The 23,395-nt window shown below is 37.5% G+C and overlaps 2 protein-coding genes across 2 annotated transcripts in view; both read left to right on the top strand.

Moving 5' to 3' along the window:
- LOC113239170 (DNA-binding protein D-ETS-3) overlaps positions 1-23,395 on the top strand; it is a 134,121-nt gene that overhangs the window by 24,515 nt on the left and 86,211 nt on the right. Inside the window, exon 3 of the mRNA XM_026476042.1 lies at positions 1,096-1,179. Within this exon, the coding sequence (XP_026331827.1) occupies positions 1,096-1,179 (84 nt within the window). The remainder of the gene's footprint in view (positions 1-1,095; positions 1,180-23,395) is intronic.
- Positions 17,313-20,091, top strand: LOC113239195 (dynein regulatory complex protein 11-like). The gene has a single exon (XM_026476080.1). It carries the CDS (start codon positions 17,374-17,376, stop codon positions 20,086-20,088), a length of 2,715 nt encoding a protein of 904 aa, XP_026331865.1. The 5' UTR covers positions 17,313-17,373; the 3' UTR covers positions 20,089-20,091.

Here is a 23,395-nt window from a genome sequence, read left to right as displayed (position 1 = left end):
GTAATTCCACGTAGGTACTTTTGAGGTCGGTTTTTTAGTACTCTGTACTGAGGGTATATAATTTGTTTACTGCACTTAGGACTTTTTTAAGAAACCCATATCATAATATATATATATATTTTTTTTATAATATCAAATGACGGAACAAACAAGTCGTGCGCCAGGTGTGAAACGACACGTCTATCAATAGTAATTGCAGTGCTACTCAGAGCACTGCAAAGATCTTTATGGCACTAGTACTGCGCCTGTCACCCTGAGACACAAGTTGACAAGTCCCATGGGCCTGTAATTTCACTAGCACCCTAACCCTTCAAACCGGAACTCAGTAATACCCTTTTATTATATAATAACATTACTATTTATATTAGTTTAACTTAACTTAAAATTAGTTTAACTGCCTCCATGGCCGAACGGTTACCATGCCGGACTGCCACGCAGAGGTCCCAGGTTCGATTCCCGGGCCGGGAGAAATATTTCTATGGCCTACATTTATTTCTCTCGTGAGTTTGGGTGTAATTTGTGGTTGTCTATGTGTGTCCGTGGTACCCGTGACACAGGGTTTCCCTAGTGCGGGGCTATATCGAGTGTGTGCGTTATTATTATTTATATTAGTGGTACAAATAGGTAAGGTGGTACTACTTCTCTGGACAAACAAGGAGCTCTACTGCTACGAAAGTAGATACCCGATGTGGAGACCCGATTGGAAATTGTCTTAACAACACGTTTCTGCAAGACAAAGATTCTATTAAGTTCAGCGACATTACCCTAAAATACAGTACACTCGTTGTTAAGTGTAGGGGGCTGGTGGAAACTTATTTTCTACATTGGAATAAAAACAATACAATTTGAAGGCAGGAGGCAGAGCACAAAAGGTACCGACAGTTTTTGACGAAAGAGAGATCTTATACATTAGCATGGATTTGCGTAGATTCGGTCTGGTTTAAAATTATAAGAAACTGAAGAAAAATTTATTTATTCAAATATGTTGATTAGTAACACTAAAACCTAGTAAGAATACAAAGTATTTAACACACGTGTAAAGAAAATTATTCATGAACACTAGAAATACATTTTAATATGAGTATGTTATTTCAGACTCGGAAAAGTTATCAGGCGGACTCGGAAAGGGCTACACTACACCAGCGCTGTCAGACACACTGCGAGCATCCAAATGCGCAGGTGAGTAACATCTCTATCATTGTATAGAGTTTTTAGGTTTCCGCGATTGTTAGACATAGGAAACAAAACTATTTTTTCAAACAAACCATCCTGTAAAGAGCCCGAAACATTGGTTTGTTTAAAAAACAAACATAGAGTGACTGCGGTAACGTGTAGAATCACAGTTAATTATGACTTACTATAACATTAGAAAGAGGTTCATCGTCTAAACCGACTCGTTTGTATAGCGGTCGGGAAATTACGCCATATCTTCTTGTCCAAAATACCACAGTGTCTCAAGACAAAAGTCTTCGACCAGTGTGATGCCAGTGATGACTTATGGCACTGAGAGGTCGTCGCTCACTATGGACATCATTAGAAAGCTCAAGGTCACTCAAAGGGCAACGGAAAGGGCTATGCTCGGAGTTTCGTTGCGTCCCAGTACTGAGGATATCCGCTTGGGAACCAGAGAAACTGACATAGCCCTATTAATTGCAAAACTTAAGTGGTAATGGGCATATTGATCGCAGAACAGATGGCCGATGGGGCCGAAGAGGCCACACATGGCGTGGGCAAACCACCCACAAGGCTGATGATATGATGAAGGCTGCGGTAATGTGCTGGATGCAAGCGGCGCGGAACGGGTCGTTGTGGCATTCCTTCGGGGAGGTCTATGTTCAGCAGTGGACGTCTTTAGGCTGAAATGATAACTATGACTATAAGATTAGAACACAACGCAATTGATTTAAAAGCGTCACACAATAATAAACGAAAAGTCTAGCCAGCTCAGTTATATGCTCAGCCTCAGCGCTGGTTTTTCAGCTGGAGTCTGTGAGGAGGTAGGTAGCTTTAAATTACTTAAACGAATAAACCTAATTATGAAGCACGCGGCATTAGGGCAATGAGGCATCGGCGCATTACGATTTTTTTTTTAATATACTATGAAAAACTGTCACGATAAAAGACTGAGATCGTCGCCCCGGACACCTATGTGCGGTAACTAAAAGAAGCATCAGAACCACTACAAACAAAACACAAGTATTAATTTCATTTGATAGCCAAACGGGAAAGGAAACGTGTGACATTTATGTTTGCACAATTCTGTGTCATATTTACCCGCATTTTCCACACATTTTCCTCGCGTTTCACGGCTAGGGGAAATAGGAGTTTGTGTTACCGTTGAACCACCTGTCTACACGCATTAACGGGACACGATGCCCTTCCGGAGTACCTATTGTTTGTACGATATTTAAGTTAAATACGTTTTTCTCAATGCTTTTTATTTTATTACGGAAAACCAGATCGAAAGGGTGAATTGGACATGTCACTGGATTGGACATTTTGAGTTCATTCATATATAAACCTTGGAGTATTTTAGAGGCGCCGACGACGTGTAGCATCTATACATATCTGCAGATATACAAACCATATTTGTGTTGCAAAAACGAACGACTCGTTCTGTGTACCGTTTAGGTTATCGGGTTTCTTTTGGAGAAAAGTTTAAGGAGACTGGTATCATGACTGTGGCATCACAGTACATTTACTCAAATATTTTGTATGCCCTTTCAAAGATACATAATTTCGTTAAGAAAGAAGATGTCCATAATATTAATCTTAGAAATAGGTCCAAAGTTATGGTACCACAATTTCGTTTAACTAAGCTAAACGATAATTTTATTTGGAACTGTATAGGTACGTTTTTACAATAAAATCCCGGTGCCTATATTACGATTATTATTTCTTAACTTTAAAACTTACATTAAAAGTATTTTAATTGAAAAGTCATATTACACAATTGAAGAGTATGTATTAGATAAAGATGTATGAAAACACGACATGACTCTATATTCCACACAAATATGATTCAAAGCATTGACTTACAATTATATGGACGTCGGGTCCGCGCTAAAAAGTGTCCGAGCTTATAGGGCGTTAAAATCGTATACAGAGCGTCATTCACGCTTTAGTCTTCATTTGTTCGACTGACAGCGAAGCAAGCAAAATTAGACAGTACTGCGATGACATTACAATTTAAATGCAACGTTTTAGCTTTTTCATATTTCTTTACATGTCACTACGTTTAAATGGGACTTGGGACATTTTTTTCGTGGTTTTTGTATTAGACCCGTCGTCCATTTATTTGTAAGTCAATGATTCAAAGTGTATTTCACAGCATTTATTTATTTAAATTTATTTGACAAGAGCAGTCCCTAGAGTTTGTTGCTCGTTCATGTCAGGTAGGTCGGCACAGTGAACGAGCAGTAACTTAAAAAATTCTACTATGCTATAAAATTCACCAAAATTGTACACTTTCGCATTTGTAATATTAGTTCGCATAGGCGAGTATCACGACCTGGAAGAGCAATGTGAAAAGTAAACAGATACTGTTTAGGGTTCATTTTTATATGACAAGTAACAATCACAAATACACAAGTCACATTTACTTACATACGAAACGTACATAACAGGAACAGTCCATTGCGACTATTGACTTACAAATAAATGGACGACGGGTCTAATACAAAAACCACGAAAAAAATGTCCCAAGTCTACCTATTTAAACGTAGTGACATGTAAAGGAATATGAAAAAGCTAAAACGTTGAATTTAAATTGTAATGTCATCGCAGTACTGTCTAATATTGCTTACTTCGCTGTCAGTCGAACAAACGAAGACTAAAGCGTCAATGACGCTCTGTATACGATTTTAACGCCCTATAAATTCGGACACTTTTTAGCGCGGTCCCGACGTCCATATAATTGTAAGTGAATGATTGCGACTGTAAATTATTTTTAACCGACTTCAAAAAAAGGATGATGTTCTCAAATCGACTGTTTTTAATGTATGTTAGGCGATAACTCCGGTATTTGTGAACCGATTTCCATAATTCTTTTTTTGTTAGAAAGAGAGTACTTCCATAGTGGTCCCATTTAATTTTGAAGAAATCATCCACCTCTAAGGGTGGCTGTTCACGCATGAAGATTAATTTTTATAAATAGCGCCAAAATTTTATTATAAGGAGCAATTATTTTAATGGTTGATTTTGCTATTCTCCAATTCAAGGCTCCTGTGTCAAATCCCGTATAGTGGCGAACTAGGGGATGAATCCGGGTTTGCGCACTTTCCGGTAATCAATTTCAATAAAACTTGGTAATTATATGCAATTCCACACACTTTTGAGGTCGGTTTTTTAGTACTCTGTACTTAGATTATCAATTTACACAGCTTATGCCGTAAAAAACAGTAATATAATGAAATTTTCCAGTTCGGCAACTAGTATCACAGACAATAGAATTTTAAATCAGAACTAAAAGGAACGTCTTGGTGATATGGTTTATGAAATTATAATAGATAGATAAATAGTCAACTCCAAAATCAAACGTAATATCAACACGGACATCATTAATAATAACAACAACAACAACAATAACAACGCGCACACACTCATAGCCACGTACTACACGTACACGTAGGGAAACCCTGTATCGCGGGTGGTATGGACACACACATATTACACCTAAACTCACGAGAGAAATAAATGTAGGCCGTACAAATATTTTTCCTTGCCCGGGAATCGAACCCGGGATCTCTGCGTGGCAGTCCAGCATGGTAACCGTTCGGCCACTGAGGTAGTTAAGTCATTGTAGTACAGGTTGGTAAAGTATATAATAATATGCACAAGGGGTTGCAACATCATTGACAATATTATGTTCCCCGTTTCTCGTGAGCAGTAAAAGCTTCTTTTCTACCTAATTTATTCGCATAGGGGAGGTATCTTTCATGAAAATTTACTACCCATTTTGGGTTATCTCACTCCCATGACATCACAGAGTCTGATTAATGGCTTTACATGCCGCTGCTTGCTAGAAGTACACGTACAAAGTACTTTTGAGCGCTTGTGTTAAAAACTTATCGTCACATAAACCATAAGCAAAATACCGCCTACCACCAGGCGCTCGACTGGGTCGTGCCGTCACTAGGTATAATAAAAAATACATCGAAAAGAAAAGACATAAAAGATTGAAGCAAAATTTTTTTAAACATCTCGAGTTCGTCCAGGAAAGTACTGCCGCCTTTACCTGTTTCTGCCGCCAGCAGTAATATGAGCGTTGCTGCGTTAATTACAGACACATGGGACTTGTCAACGTATTAAAGTTCTTCTCGTTTTAAAGCTCTCAGTGGCACTGCAACTGTTATGGACAGGCGTGTCGCTTACCACCAGACCAACGAATTGATCGGTCAAGGTATTTTCTTTATATATTAAAATGTTTGATGTTATCTCACAACCGTGGTGGTATAAAACACTGTATTAAAAAATTTATAATAAATTTCTATATGTATTTGCCTATGGTATATCTAAAAAAGTAGCAAAAGCTACGTACGCCAATTAGCGTTACGGATTAACTTGGTACGCGAGGTTACACGAGCACATTAGTAATTAATACCAAGGGGTAGGCATTATACTAAGAGGGCTCCAAACACCCGACGTATTAAAACGGCTACATACAAGGGCAATTACTCAGAAAATAGTTGAGCCCTTATAGGAACTTTAGTAAGGCCAGCAGAGCATGAGATCAAAGGACACAATCGGAACAATGAGAGCACAATTAAAAGTTGTCAACCTTGTGATCCATCAAAAGGGACATTCATTTTGGTTGCTGGTGCGGTTAAACAAGTTCAAATGTCTATAAGTGTTCCAGTTACTGTCATGCCCTTTGAGTTTAGAGGGATGCTGGGGGTGACCGGCGATCTCGAAGTCCTTTTTATCGTAAACAATTTTCAACGCAAATAACAAATTTTCATAACACCGCCAACGTAATGATAATTCACTTTTTTTTGCTTAGTGGGCCCCATCGAGTATACAACCCGAAATAGAGACGAAATGTCATTTAATTTGTTTGAAAATCTATTCTGCCATATCATTACGGTGACAACTGCGCTCCGATTGGCCAGCCCGAATCTCACTATCACTTCAAATCGACTAGTTTAACTTGAGCTTTGCTATAATGGACGAAAAAGAGGCAATTCACATTACGATTTGATTTTTATGAAGATCGATTCAAGTGCTTACGACTTAAGGATTTTTTCGATATCGATAAATTTTTATGCAAGTTTCAAGCAAATGGGTTCAATAGAAAATAAAATGGAATCGTCTAGTTCAGAAAGCAACAAAACTTTTTGTAATAATGTCAGTACATTTGAACGAAACACGATTTACAACAAATATTTGGTCATAGTTTTTGCGCTCGATTTTGGGCGCTAATGTCTTTGACCCGGCGTGAACAAAACGCTAGGTTAAAACCCGGGCGCTTGCCCATCAGACGCTTACCTAATGCATCGACAGCCTCGATGGTGCAGTCATGTATCACGTATGGCGGAGGATAGACTAGCGAAGCGCATCTTCTACTCTGAACTTGAGGAGGGTAGGCAGATGCCTGGCGATCAACCCCTCAGGTATAAAGATGTTCAGGAGAGACATGAGAAGATGCAACATCGAGCCGTCCGAATGGGAAGATTTGGCAGTACTGCGCCCTGAATGGCGAGGGATTGTAAAGGGGCAAGTTCACGAGTTCGAAGAGCAGCGTAAAGCTAAATTCGACGTAAAACGTGACGAAATAAATGCCCGTCCATCCTCCGCTAGTTATGTTGGCTGTATGCTTACGTGTCCTCAATGTGCACGAGGTTTCGCGCGAAGATTGGCTAAATTCGTCATCTTCGAGCGCATCAGCGCCTACTCAACTAGGAGTCGAAGTGACACGGTCGGATAGATAGATAAAGAGAGCTTAGACTATATTGGTTTAAAAAAAATACAATTACAATCATTGATATAACTCCCTACAAGGTAAAAGTTTTGGTACAATAACTTTAATAGTAATAGATTCGTTTCCTTTGAGAGAGCTGTAATTTGCACACAATTAGGGTAAAACCAGTTGTACATAGATGTACAACTTTTATACAATAATAACTTCTTTTTTAACCGATTTCAAAAAAAGGAGGAGGCTCTCAATGCGACTGAATGTTTTTTTATGTATGTTACGCGATAACTCCTCGTATTTGTGCACCGATTTGACCGATCATGATTCTTTTTTGTTGGAAAGAGGTTACCTCCATAGTAGCCCCATATAATTTTGAAGAAAATCATCCACCTCTAAGGGTGGCTGTTCACGCATGAAGGTTCATTTTTATAAATAGCGCCTAAATTTTAGTATAAGGAGCAATTATTTTAATGGTTGATTTTGCTATTCTTTAATTCAAGGCGTTTTTCTCTCTCAATATACTTTGAGTAGTGAGGACCGATTTCTTTATCTCCTGTATCAAGTCACGTATAGTTACGAACTAGGGGATGAATCCGGGTATGCGCACTTTCCGGTAACCGATTTCAATAAAACTTGGTAATTATATGTAATTCCACGTACTTTTGAGGTCGGTTTTTTTAGTACTCTGTACTGAGATTATTTATTTATTAAAAATTTTGTCGTGTGTGTGTGTGTGTGTGTGTGTGTACGTATTCGCTTGACACACAAACTAAACAGCGTGTTGAGTAATTACCGCAGCATAGGATGAAATACTAAAACCATCCTAAATTCACTGTACTGGTATTATTCCAATGGTGTAAAAAAAAACATGGACACGTGTCGAGCAGTGTAAAGTTGTTAATTAATAACACTTAAGTAAACATGCGCTCTTAAAATACGAGTGAGCTGAATAGGTACTTACTATTGTCACCCTACTGCGCTGGTACCAAAAGGACGGTTATATGTTAATTTAGCTTCAAATAATGTTACATACGGGTTTAGGTTTGTTAGTATTACGATATTTTTAAATGACAAACACGTAACTCCGTTGTCAAATTTTTGACATGATACACAGATTTGTTTATTTTAATTAAACGACTTCAAAAAAACGAGGAGGTTCTCATTATCATTCGACTTTGTGTTTTTTTTTTGTATATATGTTGCGCGTCAACTCTAAGCTGTGAAACGATTTTGATGGTCCTTTTTTGCTGGAAAGAGAAAGAATTAAATTAAATTTGAAAAAAATATTATAAATTTGAAAACTTGGGGATGAATGGTTTTTGAGTGACTGTACTAATTATATTATTCAAATACCGTGTGGTATTTTAATAATATAATACTAATTTTCCCCCTCTTTTCCATTATTTTCGCATCTCGTGACATTTTACAACAACTTAACTTGTGTTAGCTAAGCACATAGGTTATTTTCTTTCATTTTAATTTCGATCCAATAGAATAGTGTTAGGCAAGCACGATAATTACCTTTCATATTAAGGAATTCGCTGTGATATAAGTACCATAGCAACGAAAGCCATTCTAAGCTACCACGGAGAACGCCCAGAGCTGGGCTAATCTAAAAAAGTTTTATTTCTAAATTGGTCTTACCTGGAATCGATTTCGGGATATAACGCCCGCAAAGTTAACCTGACACGCCTGTCCATAACAGTTGCAATGCAGTTATACTCACATTACTGCTTAGTTACTGCTTGGCGGCAGAAATAGGTAAGGTGGCAGTACTAGGGAAGTACGTCGAATTCTTCCACGAGGAGATTGCTTCTATAAAGTATTTATCAGAGGTAGCAGTTTCCCAGGAAGTTTCTAGTTATTTCTTATGGTAATGCACCAAAATGGGACCTGCAGATTTCGGATATGTGTATATAAAATATACACAGCTGTTTCCTTTTTTTTTAACAACACAGATAATATTGAAACAAATATACATTATGGGGTTCTCACTCAACCCCACCACGCGTGTCGAATTGACGCGCGTGCGACTCCTCGGTCGCAATTTGTGGTGACAACCGTTCTTCATTATTTTCGACCCGTGATTTTGTTTCTCATAGTAAACAATGCACTCGATTGAGGGGTAACTAACTGGATGAAGATGTTACAAGCTTCGATTAATTCTGTAATTGCTGCGCCAGCATCTATATTAATGGCATACATTTTTTTAAGTGCCACATTTTTTAATTTCAGATGCAAACGTTTGTTGTTACTATTGTTGTTTAGCACAATTTCAATTTCCGCTGTAGGGAAATGGTTGCTTCGTAATTAAATACATTTCAAATAACATCGGGCGGTAAAAATACCTCTTAGTAATTCATTCTGCCTGCTGTTCATCGAATGTTCTGGTCCCACTAATTCCAAGTGCCGAGACGAACAAAAAGAAAAGACGAACAATGAGACACGCCTGTCTATAATAGTCGCAGTGCCACTCAGAGCTTTAAATTGCAAAGATCTTAGATGCACAGCCACTGCGCCCGTCATCCTGAGACAAGTTGACAAATCCCACGTGCATGTAATGTCACCAGTATCCATAACCCTTCCAAACCGGAAAGCAGTAATGCACACATTACTGCGTGCTCTATACGAAGAACAGGGTGAATGGTGTAGAAATTGGAGCTTTGCGCCCTACATGCGGTATTAATCTTTAAGACCGAACAGTGTAGTAAGAGAGCGTTGTGGTATGAAAGATGATGTATTGAATAGAAGAGACAGGGGGATCACTCTTGTCGAAAGATTGACGGCACAAATTTAAAGAGCGAATGTGGTTGGCGGCGCGGGTAGAGGTAGAGTATACGTCGATCAGATTGGAGATGTCCTTAAAAAAGGCCGAGTTAAAAGTGTAAAGAATAAACGGGATTGTATGAAAAGGTTGATGAGATTGGAGAAGGCGAAGGAGGTTTGTCAGGAGCAGATGGATGTCCACAGTCTGCTCACGCCAAAGGAGATAGGCGTGATGATATGTATGTAGAAACCTGCCCGTCCAAAGAAGGTTCACGACCCTTGGAAAACGTGTAAACTTCAGGCGAGTATGGTGAACCTCGTATATATATATATATATATATATATATATATATATATATCTCGTATAATATCTCGGCTTGATTACGACGATGATGATAAAAAAATCCCTCGTACTTTCTGCCAAATAATTGGCACCGAATCAAATTGAACCCTCGACTCTACATTAGTCAGTCAATCATTCTGCCATTCGGTTCCGGCGCATCTCTAAGCGACTGGGTGGTGCGGCGATAATTTGTCACGGATAGGGCGAAATGTACTCACGGTCACACACTAAATTACATAAATTGGCACGTTCCGATATTACAAATTATAACCCTGCATGAACAACCTAAGGTTCATTATCCAATAGAGAAATTTCGACAGTAAATCTGGCTGTGTACTACGTAATGTACAGGGTCGTATATACAACAAAAAGTAACTCCCAACCCTGCAAATTTAAAGGAATTAGTAAATAAAATTCGATAGAGATGGTAGCTTCGTTGTACATAAATATACGAAGAAGAACGGCCGCATATATTCAAAACGAAATGATGTTGCGAGACGCTGGAAAACTGAAATCCGTTGCCCACTGTACCGAACTACCAATGAGAAATACGTGGATAATATGTCCCCGATTCTACATCTACCTACAATCCTGAAAAGCATTACAAGAGACGAAATGTTTTATATCTGACCTCATTATTTAAATTCCTTTTATTGGATAATGAATTCTACAGTGTCGATACGTTCATTATGAGACTTCATCATATTTCGACAGGCAGTAGTTATACTAATTTATATTATATTCATTATTATTGTTTGCGTTAATGACGAACATATTATCCTTTAAAATTCGATTTTGGATTGTAATATTATGATGTGATGAATATCTATTCTTTGGACGTGTCACTTACCACCAGGACCACGATTTGTTCATTCCGTCACTTGGTATTTGTTGACGACCAGCTGTGACGCATCCTATTTATCTATTTTATTTATTTATTTATTTCTTGTATAGGAAAGCCAACATGGTGCATATACAACAATAGCAAATGTACAATACTTCACAAAGTTTAAAGGTATAGATATACACTATACTTATTGGCTAACACAACAAGCAATTCAGATTCAGAGATATATGAAAATTAATTATTCAATTACTCTTTATAACTGTAATCCTTACTTCCTTTATAAACAGAAAAAAAAAGTAAAAACAATATAATCCCTATATGAGAATATTAGTAAACGATATGGTACAAAACAGATCATTCTGAGTTCATCCTCCTTTTTAATTATAGTTTTTTTTTACATTCCTTTTAGAATCGAATAGACATTTATTGCAACGCCACAACACATAGAAACTAAAAAAAATATTGATAGCACTTAAAAAAGCAAAATAAAAAGACGTAATTAACAAAATTAAAATATTAAAAAATAAAATAAAATATTGTCTTACAATTTTGGCTGTTGCTTTTTCTACGCTGTCTGGGCAGCTCATTTTCGATATTATATTTTTCCGACTTGAAATTACACGCGTTTAAATGCCAATGTTTCCATCACAGCGAAAATTTTAATATACAGTACTCAGTATTATACTATATATATATATAATATACTCGCCAATAGTATTATTAAAAAAATATGTTTTTTGCTATATTAATATTAGCCCAAAGTTAGCTATCAACAATCAGTGAATGCAAATGTGGTCCATATGCTAATAAGGTGACAGTATCACCAACACAAACATTAAGATTACAAACTATTCGGCATTGGATCCCTCTAAATCGGCCGACCCCAGCAAACTTTATCGCCCGAGACCGAGTTAACAAAATAAATGGCTTAAATTTCTACACCCGTAATGAATAGCGAGGGATACTGTATATATCATTGTTACGTTGCATTTTGAACTGTTGAATGTTACCAGAGGTTCAATTCACAAGGTTGCGCGATTTAGTGTATCGCTTGAATTTTAGTTTTTTATCATTTTGTGTTCTATTATATTGTTATTATCATTGACTTACAATTATATGGACGTCGGGTCCGCGCTAAAAAGTGTCCGAACTTATAGGGCGTTAAAATCGTATACAGAGCGTCATTCACGCTTTAGTCTTCGTTTGTTCGACTGACAGCGAAGCAAGCAAAATTAGACAGTACTGCGATGACATTACAATTTAAATTCAACGTTTTAGCTTTTTCATATTCCTTTACATGTCACTACGTTTAAATAGGTTGACTTGGGACATTTTTTTCGTGGTTTTTGTATTAGACCCGTCGTTCATTTATTTGTAAGTCAATGAAATAAAATTACATTTTAGTTTTCTTCGTTTTAGATTTGGAGATTGTAATTTTACACTAACCTAATACTAAAACCACTTGGTATGTGACTAAGTGTCGTATTCCAGAACTCTACTCAATGCTCAAGTCAGGATCTGAGTATGATTTCAAGCACTGGAGATACGACCCTAATGGCAGGGACTTAAGTATGATTTCGAGTGCTTTAAACCATACTCAAATCCTGACTTGAGCATTGAAGAGATCTAGAATACGACCCTAAGACTAATTTTATCATGCTGTGTACACTGCTTTTGAAATGTGGTCTAGCCTATGAATGTATCAAATTGTATCAGTTACCATGTGATGATTACATTATGTTTGTGTACCTTTACCATTGACTTACAATTATATGGACGTCGGGTCCGCGCTAAAAAGTTTCCGCACTTGTAAGGCGCTAAAATCGTATACAGAGCGCCAAACTCCGCTTTAGTCTTCATTTATTCTATTGACAGCGCGATACTGCGATGACATTACAATTTAAATTTGGAATAGGTTGACTTGGGACATTTTTTTCGTGGTTTTTGTATTAGACCCGTCGTCCATTTATTTGTAAGTCAATGACCGTTACAATTAAAATTAAAATTAAAAAAATACTTTTGTCTGTTCTAACCAATCATATGCTTGGGGTTTCTCTGATGGACCGAATCCTTAAAGAGATCATACGTCAGAGAACTAAAGTTACCTTAGTACATAAAATCATAAACTTAAGTGGGCGGCACAAGACCGGGAGAGTTGGCGTGCTCAAGGAGAGGCTTATGTCCAGCAGTGGATGCGCGTAAGCTGGTGATGATGATGAACTAATCACAGACAATTTTCTTTTTAATCTTTGAACTCAATTATAACAACGCAAACACTCACGGCCCCGCACTAGGGAAACCCTATATCGCGGGTGCCATGGACAGACATATAGACAAATGACACCCAAACTCAGAAGTCTGCGTGACAGACGTACCCGATGGTACCCGTTCGGCAACTGAGGCAGTTATACACAACTATGTTTAAATCATTGTGTTCAATACGTGTATAATGGAAATAGAAGAGCGAATAATAATCTAAAATTGATGTACCAAGTAAGGGGACGAACAAGTCGCGTGTTATAATAAACAACACGTCTCTCCACAACAGATTTCCGCTCCCGCTACCGCTTGTAATTGCAAAATAGCTCAACTCCATGCCCATGGTAGCTATAGCGGCCGGCACGCGTCACTGTCCGGATATGCGCTCTGAGCGTGCGTCGGAGTCGATTCAACGACTCAATGGAACGTACGGAGGCGCACTTAAAACATTTTTATTGTAACCAGCAAGGGAGATCCTTTGTTGACAATGCCCCTTATGTTTTCGAAATTTACGTACTACGCCACTTTAATTATTTGAATTATATAATATAATAAGCTGTCGAACAGCACGGCAAAATCTGTGTTAAATGTGCACTTTAGTAGCGAATACAATAATTGAATGAGTCAATTTATAGTCGTCACAACGTAAGTGGCACATTTTGACACTTGTCGTCGCGACGTGAGATGCGGATCAAATATATCGGTAACCATATTAAAACATTTTTCTTACGAGTAATCGATTCAAAATTTTATGACTCTGTTTGTAAGTCAATGGACTCTGTGATCGTTTAGATTATTTTTCAGGCCTTGTTCTTCTTAGGCGTTTTTTGGGTCATTGGTTTTTAGTTCATTTTTTTAAACAATATGGAGTTTAGTCTAAACAATAAGTAAGTATTTTAAATGATCACAACAACAACCTGTAGTTGTTGGTGTTGTGTAGTTACCTTAATAGAGTTCACAAGGACAACCTGTAGTTAAATAGTAAACTTCTGAAGAAAAACAAAAAAGACTTCATAGTTTAAATTTCTATTCACTGTCATCGAAAGATGAGCCAAAATCATCTTTTTTAATTTTTTTTACAACATCATGGTAAGCTACACGCCTGTCTGTAACAGTTGCAGTGCCACTCAGAGCTTTAAATTACAAAACATCTGAGTGGTACTACCACTGCGCTCGTCACCCTGAGACTTAAGTTGACAAGTTCCATGTGTCACTATCACCCTTACCCTTCAAAACCGGAACACAGTAATGCTGACATTATTGCTTGGCGGCAGACATCAATAAGGTGACTCAAAAAATCAATATGTTTTAAGTGAAATTAAATCGACTCAATTATATTAGGCGATTCATTGGTCACAACACTATCTATCTATCAAACTTAAGACTTATACTCTTATCGGTGAAGCATCTTCCAATCATCTCTCCTATAAGCCAGCTCCTTGACCTCGTTTTACAACGCGACACCGGCCTTTTCCTTTATTTGTCTATGTAAGCGAGCCTAGGTCTCCCCTATGGTTCTAGGTCCCCTCGATCGTTCCCTCCAAAAGAAGAAAAAGACGTATCAAATGTCCAATAATTTTCCCGCGTTTATGCTCTATAGTACGCAGGATCGTTCTTTCCTCGTTTACCATTCTCAATATTTTCTCATCGGTTTTCTTGAAACTAAAAAAAGCTAAGTTTCCTTTTAGAGTTGTTCGGTTTTCGCAATTGTTACACATAGGACACTAAACTATTTTCAACCGATTTTAAAAAAGGAGTAGGTTCTCAATTAGACTGTATTTTTTTTGTGAGTGTATTACACGATTGTGAACCGATTTTGGTGATTCTTTTATGTTCGAAAGAGCGTAACTCGGCATTGATTCCATTTAAATTTGAAAGAAAATATTCCACCTCTAAGGGTGGCAAACTAGGGGATGCGTCCGGTTTCACGCACTTTCCGTTAACCGACTCCAATAAACTTCCGTTAAAAAAGTCGATAAGCAATTTTTTGAGGTCGGTTTTTTAATACAACAGGTATAATTGTTGTTTCTTCAAACAAACAAAAAAGGGCCCGCCCTTTATAAATCAGATTCTCCAAGAAGAATAACTAAGAAACTCTCGTGGTTGCTATAATGGTTTATGTGACTGCTACATAATGAAAGGCGTTAAAAAACGAGTGGGGGTCTATCTACGCTAGTTCTAGAAGAAATTGTTTTAAATGCCGTTTCTATATACTCCGTGGTTAACCCTAATCATCGAGTATATAACCAGAAATAGAGACGAAATAAGGGCCATATATTCCTGGTAACACTTTAGCGATACAGCTCTTATAAATATCAACTCTCGTTTGTACTGAAATACAGACAGGCCAACTACTGACCTGTGTGTACGTCTCCGTATATTCCAAAAAATATTCTGTATTTATTGTAATAAAGATAATATCTCTAACAATGCCGTGTTGTTCTATTCGGTGGTGTGGGAACAACAGCAAAACATCTAATTACGAAACAAACGGAATCACATTTCATCGATAATTAAATATTAAATATAATTCTGCAATTTTCGTCCATTATAGCAAAGCTCAAGTTAACTGGTCGATTTGAAGTGCAACAGTTGACGACACCCGTCAATTGTTTCGAACTCGGGCTAGCCAATCGGAGCGCGTAATGATATGGCAGAATAGTTTTCAAACAAATTAAATGACATTTCGTCTCTATTTCTGGTTATATACTCGATGGGTCGAATCAAATTGTTTTGTTTTTCAGAGATGTTCGAAATTTGAATGTAATAATAAATTTCGAATTCGATGTTATTAGCCATAATAACATTTTCACAGATAAGAAATTTGTTCTAACAAAACAGTTTATCTTTAAGCTGGTCGTAATTTGCGGTTTTTGAACACATCATAGAGGGTTTATGATATGTGTGTAGATAAATAAATTTGTTTGGCAACCATTGACCTTCAATTATATGGACGTCGTGTCCGCGCTAAAAAGTGTCCGAACTTTTAGAGCGTTAAAATGGTATACAGAGCGTCATTCACGCTTTAGTCTTCGTTTGTTCGACTGACAGCGAAGCAAGCAAAATTAGACAGTACTGCGATGACATTACAATTTAAAAGCTTTTTCATATTCCTTTACATGTCACTACGTTCAAATAGATTGACTTGGGACATTTTTGTCGTGGTTTTTGTATTAGAACCGTCGTCCATTTATTTGTAAGTCAATGTTGGCAACAGTATTTACTTCAAATGACCAAATCCAATGACAGAACAAGACTCCCTGTATGAGACGGGTCACTGTCACGGATTTTTTTCATCCAAGTACACTAGATAGTACACTAGTAGATTTTTACACATTATTTGATTTTAAAACCGGAACTCAATCGTGTATAAAACATATTTTAATTATCTGTATATTTATTTTTCTTTTATTTAAGTAAGTACATTTCGTACTAAAGCTGTTGTGTCATTATATTTTTAACTTACATAATGAAATGAATTTCTATAATCAACCGGAATCTTATTTTAAAGGCGTATGTATACATTGCCACTTATATGAATTGTTACGATGACTATCAAAAACAGCCACTTTAGGCTTATATCTCGAATTAAAAAAAAACACTATTCTTCTTAACATTTAAGGAGTGTCACAATTTAATCTCAAATAATAGATTATGTAACATTGTAAAATCGAGGACAACATATAAATCGCCCTATAACTTCATTCTAATACCAGGAATGGAAAATTGTAACGTTTCTTTCCATTCTATTAACGTTTCTAAGTCACATTTCGAAGACGTACTTTGTAGCACAATTATTGCAAGTTTCAATATTGGAGCTAACCTTGAATTGGAAACTTGTAACAAGACTATTAAAGTATCTATGAAAACAAAATTCTCTTTGACGACTTTTCGTGACTATTGGAATTGAAGGATGGACTATTGGCATAGACATAGAATCTCAATTTTTAATAAAAAAAATTACCAAGACTTGGCTGTATGGTGTCAAGCCTTTGCCTGTTTCTTTACGGAAAGCATGGAAAAAAACAACAACTTAATAAATTTTTCATTTTCACTAGAGGTGGGAACACGTCATCTTTGGAAATAATGATTTGTATTTCCTATATATAAGAAATGTAATGTGTAAATATTTTTGAAACAAATTAATTTGTTTTTACTATGTGTTGAGTTCCTGTCATTAGCCCTCTGTATTTCCTAGTAATGGTGATAATCTCTTAAATTTCAAAGTACAATTTCCCTGGTACAATGAGCACTATAGATTACTATCAAGCTTGGCTGCGCATCAAAGAAGACTTGCAAAAGTGTGTAGCAGACGATGAACAAATCCAGACGTTCGCAAACACTTATGTTGGAGTTAAACCACAATCAACAGCAGTAGAACTTCTTGCTAGGCTTTACGGCAAGTCTTGCGAACTTTATAATAAACTGTGCGATATCTACGACCAGACATTACAGCCCCAAAGATCAGAATACTTGAAAAAATTTATAGACGCACTAACATGCCGCATAATAGAGTATAAATCTATGTTAGAAGAAGTGGAATGTTTGGAATATACATATGCGGACAATGCTTTACAACAAATGCTTATGGTACCTGATAATATTGAAATTATGTGTCCCTTTTTTTATCCATTTGAAATTAGAAGCGCAGAGCTACAGTACGTAGTAGATGAAATATTAGCTGGTAATCGTCTTGGTGATCCCGAGCCAACACCTTCAGAGCTAGAGCGTCGCAAAGAAGAAGAGTTGGAAATGTTAAGGATCAAAGAGGAAGAGAAAGAGGCAGAAATAAAGAGAAAATTGGCAATGGGTGAAGATATTCCAGAATCGATAGCTTCAGTCAAATACACAGCTGCAGAATTGGCAGAAATGAGCCGTCTAGCTGAATTTAATGCACATATAATGAATTTGCAACGTATGATAAGAACGCGTAAGGTTATTCAAGAGAATACTCAAAAAAAAAACAAAGATTTCATGCAGTACCTACTACTGGCTGGGCTTGCGACGCCAGAAGCTAACGATCATTTGAAACAGAGAGCCGCAGCAGTAATTAAACAGTCATATCGACAATTCATGAAACTGAAGCGTGATCACCTTAGAGACTACCACTTAAGAGCGAAGCTTGGAATGATAATGACTTCGTGGGCACCTCCATCTCAAAAAATTCAACTAGAAAAAGTCAAAGAAAAAAGGCGAGAGTACAGGCGTGAATACTTTAAAAACTGGCTAGAAGCGCATGTTAAGGAAAAATCACGAATATTTAGGTTACGGCAACACGATATTATGGAGGACATATCTGATGAAATTAGAGCTTGGATGCTTGAGTGGTACAAAGGTGCTCGTGCTTTCGATGAATATCCTTGGCCACTTGAGGGGGGGTCCATTTTAATAGTGAGAGGAGAAACTTTCACTGTAGAAGAATATTTAGTTTGGGTGGAGGTGGAACAAAAAAGGCAAAAGCTACTCGAACAGAATCCAAAAACTCCTGAAGATATAAAAGCTGAAAAGAAAGCAGCAAAAGAAGAAAAAAGAAAGGCAGCAGCAGATGCAAAGGCAAGAGAGGATAAACGTATTATGGCTTACAAAAAGATGCGCCCGAATCCTGAAACTGACCCAGGTATTTACTACAGAATTGGAAAGGCATCGGACCCACTTCAAGAATCTTGGAAATTGTACAATAATACATGGCAAGATATTGATTCACGTTACGCGCCTTTAGATGCTATCAAGGGCCATATTATGCGGCTTATAACGGAAAATGTACAACAGGAAATTCAGTATGAATTGCGACCAATCGTTGATGAAATGATGATGATGGAGTTAAGCAAATTACGAGCTGCTCTCAAGTGTGATCTTGATTTAATAGGCGAAAAAATGCCGTTAGTAAGAAAAAGAAAGAAGCCTAAAAAACCAAAAAAGGTTAAACCAGAAAAAAGTACGCCAGAGGAACTATTTCAAAAGTTGGTAGATGCAGGGATTGTAATAAAATATCCCAAAGTGACCCTCAAAGAATACTGGGGAGATCAAAACTATGCAGCCGCTGTTACAAGGGCAATAATGTATACGCCAAGGTTTTCCCCGCCTTGCATTGGCGATGTACAACAACTTGTAAGGGTTCGTTGTCTGCTGACAATAGGGTCTGAGTGTCAAGGTGTACCTAGAGCACATTTATTAGCCGGCCCTAAATATTCCGGTAAAAAAACTCTAATATACGCTGTCGCTACAGAAACAAACTCCATCTTAATGGACCTTTCACCCATGAATGTTTACAACAAATTTCCAGGGCCCAAGGGTATGAAGCAAATGTTTGCATTAGTAAACAAAGTCGCTCGATTAATGCAACCCACTATTATCATGGTGGATAACGCTGATAAACTTTTTTACAAGAAAGTTCCCAAAGAAGAAAAAATGTTTGATCCAACACGACTTTCAAGCGATTTCTTTAAAGAAATAATAAAACCTATTAAACCTCCGGATAAACTATTAATTATAGGCACAGCAACGGAGCCGTGGAACGCCAAAAATGGCCCTATGTCCAAAGTTTTCCCGAATGTAATATTACTTCCAAATACAGATTACGGAAGCCTGGTGTATATTTTACAAAAACTTGTTATGAAGTATCATGGAGTGAATCGAGACTTCAACGTGCACAGTTTAGCTCAGACGTTGCGGGGGTATGATATCAAGTCTATAAAGCAGGGTGTAGCGACAGTTTTAAATAGTAGCAGAATCGCGCAGTTAGGTTTTAAGCCCCTGAATCCTATGGAAATTATTGATGCTGTTCTAAATGATAACGATGCTATATGTACAGAGCCGTTTGACTACGAATTTTTCAATACCTGGTACAAATCTTACTCAAAGTTCGGATCAATATTCAATGAATATATTGAGTTGCTGGCGGTACAACTAGAAATGAAATTGAAGTTAGACGAAAAGAACAAAAAGAAAAAAAAGAAATAAAAACACCCTGTTAGAAAGTTCAATAAATTTCTGTTATTTATACGATTTTTTTTATAAATCTGCTACGTCATCTTTATTCGTTTATTTATTTCTGTTACTTTTGTACACATCCATGTTTATTGACTAATATAATGCTCACCGAATTTTGTAAAAAAAAGAAACAAAAAACAAAATTGGAAAAAACAAAAAACTAATTTTAGAAATAGAAATTACAACAGAACGGGTCCAAAAATTACTGGCGTAGTATTAATTGGATATAACTGTTGTACACTGTGACCGTGGTATATACTTAATGGTGGGATATTTCCGATCGCCGAGCAGGTCAACAGCACGTCAATAACTCTCCGTTTGCGAGAAGAATGAACGGTCTAATATCCAAAGTGTCAAGGTAGACGAGCTCTAGATCAGCACCACCTGTGTTGTCATAAAAGCGTTTTTTTTATCATCCCTAAACATCAATGTAGTTTCGACATTCCGCTCCTGGACGGATATCCAGGTTATAGAAAACTTTAAGCCTATGGCATTAAATCAAAATTTTCTGAAATCGAGCTGGTTACTGATCAGTGAACTTCAACCTCACCTGTCTAAAATATATATCGCACCATCAATAATAAAATGGCGTAATTCGAAATAGTGACATTGACGAACTAAAGTACAAAATAAAATTAATTTGTAGTTTTTTAGAATTTCGTCCTTTATAGGACCAGCCCCATATCTTTCTACATTAATTTGGATTATAGAGACCCTCCCTACCGACCCTTAGGGTATACGAGAAGGGCACTATAACCTGTGCGCCCACAGGAACCTTACAACTTCAGATTCTGACTCCAGATCAGCATGCATGGACCCCGGGTGCATGTACAGTACCCTCTCTATTACCTAGATAGGCACCGGAGCTGTAGGCACGCTCACTTCCCGTTGCGTATTGCACAACTATCGGTTGCCACTGCTAAGCCGTCGACTCTGAGTCCACTACCAAATCTTCTCATTGGTGGCGAAGCTGTCGCGCTCACTTCACGCCGGGAATTTATTTTATAGAACTAGTTTAATGACAGTTATTTTTTTAAATCTATTTTGCCACTTTCCCAAAAATGACTTTTCGATTTGCGTCAGTTTATTATTGAGGGTGCCAAACGCCCCGTCAAAATGTTTACTTTCCCTGTGGCTCCATCGGTTTTACTACGCGGCATGTTGTGACGAGTGCATTGCAAGGGTGTTATTTGGCTATAGGGGGATGTAGTTCGGCATAATTGAGCCAGAGGGCGCCTGCAAGTTAGCATCGTTTGGCTTAGCAGTGGAACACGCAACTTTAGAAAGATGGCACTCTTGTCGAAATTACTGAAGTCGTATTTAGTTTATTATTGTGTACTTGACTAAATATGCCAAATGTGTAATCTTCTGCGGTCCAAGTCGTAATATTTTAGACTTTTACCGAATTACGTGTAGCAGCGACGACAAATTTTTATGTCGAAAAATTCAACGAATATTTCAAGTCAAAATTGTTCGTCCAACTATCATAAAACGTTTTTTAGACTTATCATGTGTATACATTATTTAGGTTTTATATCCTTCAAAGTATGAAAATGGACAGACATCGCGCTTGAGCGTGAAGCGTGAAAATTTGAGATATCTGCATTGTTCCATTTAAAAACAGCACGCTAAATTGATCTAGATCATAGTCATAAATGCTCATTCATGTGAGTGGATCTCTGGTGTAATTGAGGCCTGTCATTGAAGTGGGTCAGATTAGCCTTAGGAATAAAACGCTACTCCTCGCTGTTCCTTAGTCAATGCGCCGGGGGTAGCCAATAACACAAATTTCCCTTAGAGTTGCCCTTGCAATATCGATACAGAAAGAAAAAATATATTGAAGTGAATCGCAGCAATCGCTACAAATCTTTTTTTACATATATATTATTTTCAAGAATTTAGTTTTATATTGAAATTCTAAATTTAAATGTACTTGTTTTTGGCGCCTATTCTTTGTCATTGTTTCTGTTTTCGTAGTAACTATATATTGTCATCATTGTCCTTTCCTTTGTTCTTTTGGTGGTGCTATTAACGAATGGTCCTCAATAGCGCCCACCCGAACCTCATTTATACAATTTTTATTTAACAATATCAAGTGACGGGACGACCAAGTCGAGCGCCTGATGGCAAGCCACACGCCTGTCCATAACAGTTGCAGTTCTACTCAGAGCTTTATATCGCAAAGATCTGAGGGGCACTGCCACTGCATCCGTCACCCTGAGACATAAGTTGACAAGTCCCCTGTGCCTTTAATTTCACCAGCACCCTTACACTTCAAAACCAGAACACAGTAATGCTGACATTACTGCTTGGCAGCAGAAATAGGTAAGGTGGCAGTACTTCCCTGGATTTACTCTTTCACAAGGAACTCTACTGCTACTAAGTCCGCTACATATTTATTCTTCTTAATCCAGAGCTACCCTGAACAGTTGTTTCACGGTATTGATGTCGATCCACTCCCTGATGTTACGATAGCCATACAGTTTCCTTCTTGGAACCTTCCACTTCCCAGCTACTTTGCCCATCATTATGGTGTGCATTAGATGAAATCTGTCATATCGCAGTACATGACCCAAATAGGCAACCTTCCGCTGGTTGACAATTCGTACCAACGTCACCTTCTTCGCTTCTTCTCAGCTACGTTTACTTTGGTAAAATTTGTATATTAACTGCCTCTGTGGCTGAACAGTTACCACGCTGGACTGCCACGCAGAGGTCCCGGGTTCGATTCCGGGCAGGGATAAAAGTTTGTATGACCTACATTTATTTCTCTCGTGACTTTGGGTGTAATTTGTGGTTGCCTGTGTGTGTCCATAGCACAAAATACACAATAATAGATCTTCGGGTCCAAAAATTTTATATGATATTTGGGACCTTTTATCTTTTACTGTGGATTTTTGCTATTACTGTTTAGAAACAGACAAAAAAAAGAAACAAAATTCTGTGAGTGTCGAACCTAATAAAAAAAGGATGGGGGACGGGAGCTTCTATTATCTCCACTGCAATGTACGATGAGTGGATTGTGACGACCACAGTGACACAGCGTATCGAATTGTAGCGAACGTCCGGGTTCGATTCCCGATAGAGCCAATATCGGAAACAATAAGTTCAGAGCTAATTTCATTGCTCTGGCACAAGGATTGTTTAGCGAATAATCCCTAATTTGACACCAGGTCATTGACGTAGTTTAAAAACGCATTATTTTTATTTATTATCATAGTACATAAGTGCTACCGTACAGAATGAGAACTATAACTGTGCTTAGACTAACATCTAC

The sequence above is a fragment of the Hyposmocoma kahamanoa genome, unplaced genomic scaffold (genome assembly GCF_003589595.1).
Source record: "Hyposmocoma kahamanoa isolate Upper Pololo Valley unplaced genomic scaffold, ASM358959v1 99702, whole genome shotgun sequence".
Lineage (NCBI taxonomy): Eukaryota > Metazoa > Arthropoda > Insecta > Lepidoptera > Cosmopterigidae > Hyposmocoma > Hyposmocoma kahamanoa.
Note: the sequence above shows the minus strand (reverse complement) of the source record. Positions and strands in the feature narration are given on the sequence as shown.

Bases quoted from the DNA above. Each gene is read 5' to 3' on its own strand.
- LOC113239195 (XM_026476080.1), top strand. From the start codon at position 17,374: ATGAGCACTATAGATTACTATCAAGCTTGGCTGCGCATCAAAGAAGAC.